The sequence below is a fragment of the Anarhichas minor genome, unplaced genomic scaffold, assembly GCF_050575085.1.
Source record: "Anarhichas minor isolate MPS153535 unplaced genomic scaffold, ASM5057508v1 ptg000023l, whole genome shotgun sequence".
Taxonomy (NCBI): Eukaryota; Metazoa; Chordata; class Actinopteri; order Perciformes; family Anarhichadidae; genus Anarhichas; species Anarhichas minor.
In genome coordinates this window covers 431,823-439,892 of record NW_027466469.1, presented here as the reverse complement: position 1 = coordinate 439,892, position 8,070 = coordinate 431,823, and the positions used below count along the sequence as shown (strand labels likewise).

The 8,070-nt window shown below is 40.7% G+C and overlaps 2 protein-coding genes across 2 annotated transcripts; both read left to right on the top strand.

Moving 5' to 3' along the window:
• Nucleotides 1–560: 560 nt before the first annotated feature.
• Nucleotides 561–2,970, top strand: LOC142955235 (adenosine receptor A1-like). The gene is made up of 3 exons (XM_076096705.1): nt 561–1,904; nt 2,170–2,818; nt 2,959–2,970. The coding sequence occupies exons 1-3, from the start codon at nt 1,519–1,521 to the stop codon at nt 2,968–2,970; spliced, it is 1,047 nt and encodes a 348-aa protein (XP_075952820.1). The 5' UTR covers nt 561–1,518.
• A 3,333-nt stretch (nt 2,971–6,303) lies between these two features.
• Nucleotides 6,304–6,981, top strand: nat8l2 (N-acetyltransferase 8-like 2). The gene has a single exon (XM_076096807.1). It carries the CDS (start codon nt 6,310–6,312, stop codon nt 6,979–6,981), a length of 672 nt encoding a protein of 223 aa, XP_075952922.1. The 5' UTR covers nt 6,304–6,309.
• The last annotated feature ends 1,089 nt before the right edge of the window (nt 6,982–8,070 follow it).

Here is an 8,070-nt window from a genome sequence, read left to right as displayed (position 1 = left end):
AATGTTCAGAATGTTAAATACAGATTCTTTAAGAATAATATTTAGATTTTCTGTTTGGGACGTTTAAGTGTGACCTTCCAGAGAAGCAGTGTGGTTAACGCTGCACAGTTAAGGTTGTTGCAAAGTTCAAAGTTCTGGACAAGTTATACGTAACTGCAATGTTTTAACTCTAGTTGCCCAAACAGGAGAGCAGGTGTCTGAAAGAACATTGGACCTCAGATTTAGGAATAAAGGGGTTAGGGTTACCAACAGCCTTAGCAACCGGTCCACCTTTGTGAGACCCCATGTCAAAAACCTTGTTGTGATATTTGATTCCTCCTTTTAAGTTTGACAAGCAAGTCAATGCAGTAGTTAAAGCTACTTTTCTTTTCCAGCTTCGCACTATTGCCAAAATGAAGCGGTTTCTTTCGTCCAAAGATGTTGAGAAATTCATCCTCGGACTACTGCAACTCCCTGTGTACTGGGATTAAACAGTTGTCCCTGCCCCGCCTTCAACTGGTCCAAAATGCAGCAGCCAGGCACCTGACAGGTACAGAGGGAACATATCACTATGGCGTCCCCCGATTTAAACTCAAGCTCAGGACTGACCGCGCAGTTGCAGCTCCACTGTGGAGCAGCATCCCCCTCCCACTCAGATCTGCCCCCTCATTGACTCTTTTAAGTCCAGGCTCAAACCGCACATTTTAAAGTGTGTTCACACCTTTAGTCTTCCTGATGTGGCTAATTTAATACTTTTTTTTATTTTTTTTAACTTGTGGTTATGTGATGTTTATTTGGGAGCTCTGTGCATTGATGTTTAGGTCAGTGTTTCTTTTATGTGTGATTTTAGCTACCTGCTCTGGTCTGTACATCACTTTGGGCAACATGGGTTGTTTTTAAATGTGCTTTATAGATACAATTGATTGATTGATGCACCTTGATGCCATATCAGGAATCCTTAATTAATGAAGTTATCAGTGCAAAACGTTAAGACGTCTTTTATGATTAGGATTTTTGGGTCCAGATTCTCTGAAACTTTTTTAAAAAGCGGAAACGTTCATTTGTTAGGTCTTCTTGTTGATTTTAATCTAAAAAGACGAAGCAAGTGTCATTCTGGAGGAGAGTTAACACCAGTCAGAGAGATTTTTTGAATCAACCGGGAAACACAAAAACACATTGACAAAGCCTTGACAAAGCCTTGCATTGGAAACAAGACGTAGTAAGCGGAAAAAGAGTTTTATGCCAGAATGTGCAATGAGCCACTTGGTCTGCATAAACACAACATAGGCTGCACCAGCTTTCAGTGCAAGCGGCTCTGTTTGGATGTTTAGCGAGCTGTATCTTGAGTCAAGGATGTGGCTTTGTGGCTTTGTGGCTTACTTGGCCAGATAGCTTGTTCTTTAAAGACCCATATACCTGAAACTGCAGTTAGATTATTGTCAAGCCTGTAGAAATGTGGTATGTATGGTCTATTATAAAAAATAAAAAAAACACTGCTAAAAAGCTCAGGACTTCCTCACAGGTTTCACAAGAGAATATATGCTCAGACTCACTGAGCACCATTCACTATCAAACATCCACCAGAGAGGAAGCACAATGGATGTGGGAGCATTGATCTACACGTTGTTGGAGGTGCTCATCGCTGTCAGCTGCTGTCTTGGTAATGTGCTGGTTGTTTTGGCGCTGTGGACCAGTAAAAGCCTTCAACAGCCCACCTTCTGCCTCATTGTCTGTCTGGCTGTGGTCGACTTCATGGTTGGCTGTGTGGCCATACCGCTGGCTGTGATGGCGAACGGACGAGTGACGACTTCGTTCCACGGCTGTCTCTTCATCAGCTGCGTGGTCGTCCTGTTGACCCTCGTCTCAGTATTGTGTCTCACGGCTATTGCAGTGGACCGCTTCCTCCGGGTGTATGTCCCGCTCAGGTGAGACTATTCAGATGTACTAACGCTTCCTGAATGCAGAGGGAATTAAAATGGCACTGCCAGTGTCTTCTGCTAAAACGACATGCAGTCATTGTACTATGAGGTGTTTTAGATAATGAAAAAGGCTTTATGTTTGCATAACTACAATGACAAGATGTTATATGTTAAACATTTTTATACTTCTTTGAATTCTTCCTTTTGGTCAGAACACTCAAATACATCAATATTTGTTGAGGATACCAACCATTACTTCTTTTCTTTTTAGGTACAAAAGGACAGTAACACAGAGGCATTCTCGGCTTGTGGTAGCAGCGTGTTGGCTTGTTGCAATACCACTGAGTTTTGCTCCCATGTTCGGATGGTATAACCACGAAACCTTGTCCAATTCAGTCAACTCTACTATTGTCTGCCAGTTTACAGCTGTGATCCCCATGTCATACCTGGTTTACTTCAACTTCTTTCTCTGCACCCTCACACCGCTGTTGGTGATGACTGTATTCTACGGCTACATTTTTTGCACCATACGAGGAAACCTTCGAGAGAAACCAGGCAACGGTCCCCAAAAACTGTCTCAGAACTACCTGAAGAAAGAGAAGCAGCTGGCCGGGTCTCTGTCTCTGGTCTTGGCTCTGTTTGCGCTGTCCTGGCTCCCTCTCCACATTATGAACTGCATCGTTTACTTTGTTGGGCCGAACGATGTACCAGAAATAGCTTTCTATGTTGGCATCCTGCTTTCTCACGCTAACTCGGCTGTAAACCCAGTCGTGTATGCGTTCAAAATACAAAAGATCAAGACGGCGTACCTGAAGCTCTGGAGGGAGTTTATCGCATGTGGAGAAGAAAAACAAGGAACTCAGACAAGCCAGATGACAGACAACAGCAACGTGAACAGCGTGGCCAAAAATGAGATGAAAGCCTATCCATTATATTTGACTCATCATCCATTATATTTGACTCATCAGAATGTATTTTATTTAGCTGACGCATGTTTTTATTGTAGAAATGTTTGATTCACAGTATCAGTTTTGTTATCAGTTACAATGTATTCTTATAGGTTTGTGGTTAGCCGTTTTTTTTTCTTTAGCTATATTTTGTTCTGCATTTTGTTCTGTACATATATTTTGTGAGTCTTTATTTTTTTATGAATATTTACTTCTTGTCTGCTATCAACAAATAATGTGTAAAGTTTCCACTGCTGTCAGTCTTTAAGCAGAGCTGGGCTGAGAACTCTCCTCATACTCTACTATGTCTGTGTTGGACGCACAAGGTCCTCAATATATTTCATCTGACTCTGAGTTAAACTGCAAACAAGTGTACTTCCCATATCTTGTTCTATTAAAGACGTAGTTTCACGCCTAACAGGAAGTGAGAATCATCTGTAACATTTATCTGATGGACAAAAATACTGAAGCGCTGCTCCATTAGACTTTGTTGTTGTAGTCATCAATTATATTAAAAGTACTACTTTATGTTATTACAACTGATTTATTATCACTTTCCATTTAAAACACCTGATAGTATATATGAAAATAGTAGAAAGATATTATGACAACATGTATTTTAGTATGTACTTCTTTCATAAGAACACCTCTTTCATTCACTGGTGCACTGTAAAGCAAATCTCCATGCAGCTTGCAACCAGCCTACACATGGCAAAAAGAACTATTTACACATTTAAATGGATAAAAATATACTTAGTCACTATGTGTAGAATATTCATGTGATTATAGCCTTTCATCCTGACTGACATCATTCACTTTTCATCTCTTACCACAGAGTCCATGCTCACAGAGGAACAGATTTTCTGGAAAGACAAATTGCTTTTGAATTTTTTAAATGTAATTTCTAACCAATTTCCTTTCATGCACTGGGACGACAGCGGAAATATCAAAGACGGATAACTCAGGGCAATTTGCAACCAAAACTATCTGCATGGCTAGAACGAGGTCACTGAGTCCCCTCATTACGAGGCCAACTTTGCAGCAGCAAAGATAAGCACACCTATTGGACATAATTTGGATGGTAATAATACAATACATGATTTTAAGCATCAAAAAAGACTGTCATCAACAGATATGTGAAATGAGGATGTGAGATCAGTGCAAACATTTCCCCTTGGTGCTTTCATCAGCGTACTGGTGTACAGAGACCAATGTAGGTAGTGAATTCTGTCTGGAGGGATTATTAGCAGCCTTAAGATCATATCTAATGTACAGTCATCATTCAACTGTCCTATACAACACACAGTTGACCACTGACCACTACTGAGCCTACAAAGCAGGAGCTCAGTCACATCCATTCCACATCCCGTCAACTATGATGGACATGCTACTGAGACCATGCTCCTAAAGGGAAGGATTCAATTGTTGTTTTTATCAGGGGTCTTCAACGTTTTTCAGGCCAAGGACCCCCAAACTGATAGAGAGATGGAGCAGGGACCCCCGACTATATATATATTGTATAACATTGTGTTTTATATTAAACTGGGCCTAGTGCCATGTATAAACATAACTCTTTATTGTGCATTCAATACTAAGCTATTCAAATAATACACAGGTTCATATATTCATGTTTTTTATTTTAAACGTGCAAGCTACAGTGAGTAGGGTGGCCGTGCCACTGCCATCTATAAACATACCTTGTCAGCTGATACCAATGCCAATATCAACATTGTCTGTCAATTACATGATAATCATGCATACAAGCTATTAAAATAGACATTTTCATTTTAAACATAAATGTGGAAACAAAAAATGAGCGATGGCCTATTAGTGCCACTGCCATGCATAAAGATACCTGTTATCTTTCATACAATACTGAACTATTAAAATAATGAACAGATTCATGTTTAGAGAAAAAAAATTGTCTAGTCAACCAACCAAAAATTGCTCGGACCCCCTGCAGTACCTCCGCGGACCCCCTGTTGAAGACCTCTGGTTTATATGTAAGATTTCAAGTGGAAGCATTCTCTTCTTTATCGTGTCTAGTTTGCACAATAAGCATAAAACATGATGTTGAGATTACACAATTAGCACTTTGCCAAAAATGGTTAAATATCACTAGCAATAACAAAATGATATGCTTATTCTACATTAACTATTGAAACTAATAAACATGAAAAATCTTATTTTCTTGAGTATTTTGTATGTCTATTATATATGTTTATTTTGTATACATGTTGATATTGTCTAATGTCTCTATATCGTCATGTAAGGAGACCATAATGATGTGTGTGTGTGTGTGTGTGTGTGTGTGTGTGTGTGTGTGTGTGTGTGTGTGTGTGTGTGTGTGTGTGTCCTTCATAACTGGTAACTAGGGCCCATCATGGTCATGTGCACTGGGGCCCATCGTAAATACCTTACACCACTGCTCACAGGAGCAACCTCTGCCTTATGAGGAAGGCCTAGTTTTAATACTTTATGTTCCTTTTTTTCCAATAAAGTTAGGCATTTTTGCTTACGTAAGATTTTGAATGCAGTAATTTGACTCCTCACGGTGTATATTTTACATTGTGGTGTTGCAACTACCTGTAGCCTAAAGAGGCAGAGTTCATTTGAGCCGCTGGTTGGACTGTGGTGCTCCTCGACAAGGACCAGCTTCACAAGTTGGCTTGACTTCGTAAGTTAAGCGTCATTTTATTAAAGTGTGATGTTAAAATGGAATTAGCAGACAGGTGGCATTTAATTAGTACAACGTTACACACAAGCTACTTAATTGCAGGCCTGTACCAAAGTTAAGTTAGCTAACGTTGGGTTTCTTGTCACGTTAGCTCAACAGTAGAAATGTAAACTAACGGGTCCACGGGGTGTTCCGATCCGGTCCTAACTTAACACCGGATTTACCGTGATGAATGATGCTAGTGACGTTATCTGGTTCTCACGTGGTGACTTTAAAGCTGTGACTATGTTAACAGTCGGCTAACCGCTCAGGCTAGCCCAGGGGTTTGGTTATATAACTCTGTAAAATAACTAACTGTTCGTAGAGACGGTAGTTGTCTGTACAGCTACTCTCTGAATAACAACACTGACTGCGGGTCTATTGCACGTTGTTAGGCTGTAATAATACAGCACAGGTCTGCAAAACAGCTGTGACAAATAGTTTGACTTTAATGATTATTTTGATTATCTGTCACTAATGTTTTGACCAATGCATCAATCATTCAGTCTAAAATATGTCAGAAAATAGTGAAAAGAAATATCTAATCCAATTTCCTAAAGCCCAATGTGAGATTTTCAAAAGGTTTGTTCCGTCCAAAACCCAAAGATGCTCAATTTAAAATGAAATAAAGAGAAAAACAAAGCAAGTCCTGATATTTCTGCAGCAACGAATGACCACACTCAGATCAAATAATGTGAGATTTCACATGTGAATCCTTTGTTTTGTTTTTCCATAGTTCCTACTGGCCATGCAGCTGGTGATCCGCCGGTACCGTCACTCAGACAAGGACCCGGTGCTCACCCTCTTCAGCATTGGCATCAGGGAGCACATTCGCCCATGTTTTCGCAACGCCATGACCAGCCCTCTCAACCTCGCCATCGCCCTGGCTCTGTGTGTCGCCGGCCACCTGCTCGGCTCCGTGTTGTGGGCTGTGGTGCTACCAGGAGCCTGGGTGGCCCTCGTGTACTACTGCTGTCATGAGCTGTACGCCAGCTTTGTCAGGGAGAAACTCCAGACGAACATGCAGGACATCCCTGGGAACTATCTGAAAGGACCGGATGACTGCTTCTGGGTGGCCGAGGCTGAGGTTGAAGGGAGGACCCGGGTCTTGGGTATGGTGGCCGTGGTGGCCAAACAAAGTGGGAAGGAAAGATATGGAGAACTGTACAGGATGATCATCTCACCATCGTGCCGTCGGATGGGCCTGGGCCTCAGGCTGGCTCATACTGCGGTGGACTTCTGCAAGGAGCGAGGCTTCTCCAAGGTGCTGCTGGAGACCAGCTCCACTCAGACCGCCGCTGTGTCCCTGTACCAGAAACTGGGGTTCAGCCACGTCACCTCACACACCAAAACGTATACTTTTGATTGGATTGTAATGATGACTAAGGTGTCGATTTTGATTATGGAAAAACACCTGTAGCCCTGTCATCAGTGTCTGAATGGGTGTGAATGGGTAAAGGACACGTAGTGTTAGCTATGAACAACAACAACAACGCAAAACCTCAGGTTTCCTCGTAGTCTATGTAACGTATCTGAATGTTTTAAAGTTGATAATGTTCTATTTAGTTTGGACCAAGATTCTCCGACCGTCGATTACTTCTTTTATTACTGCTGTGATTTTATTTCACAAATGACCAATCAGGTGTCTTAAATACAAAACCATGCAAGAAATAAAACCACCTCAAATGCTTGTACACCGCTGTTGGTTTTGCTTTAACACATCGCCCTCTTTCCAACACTCACGTGCATTGACTGCAGGTTAAACATTGTCTGGAGCTCTGCTGGTATTACATCACCATAAAATAAGCCAATACAAATGTTAAAGTATAACTCCTCCCACCCAAACTGGTGCAACAAAACTAGCAGGAGGGTCACAGCTAGTCAAACACAGCCTTTTGCTTTTATCACTTATACTGTGATCATTAATTCACTACTCTTTGTAAAAAGGACACTCAGTAGTTAACTCCTGGGGTGACAAACCAAAAGAATAAACAAGAATATAGCTTCAGCATATTTCGAATAATTGCACTTTATTTACATTGCACACAGGAGTTTAAAACAATAGATGTCTGGGAGGCTACATTTATTTTGTCTCATGGAACAGAAACAAATATTTTATAATTTCTGCCTGTTCTGTTTGTGACAAAGATGTTATATTTACGTTTGCGTAGTAATTTAGATGAGCCCTCAGGCCATGAACAGAAACCAATATAGGTATTTGACCATTTCTGCCAGTTTTGACTTGACCTATTTACATATTTATACTCATCATCATAATATTTTAAGTAGACAGGTGTTCTAAAACTTTTTGCTGCCAGGGACCCCTCACAGTGGAGAAGATGTTTCAAGGACCACCTCTTTATAGTAACACCAATTAAGCAAATACTTACTACCATTTGTACTCCTAGATGCTGTATAAACTATTTGTGTTCTAAGACTTTCAAATACTTCACACCTGTTTCATTTGATAGAGCACGTAAATACTTTTAAACTTTACTTTTAACAGGTT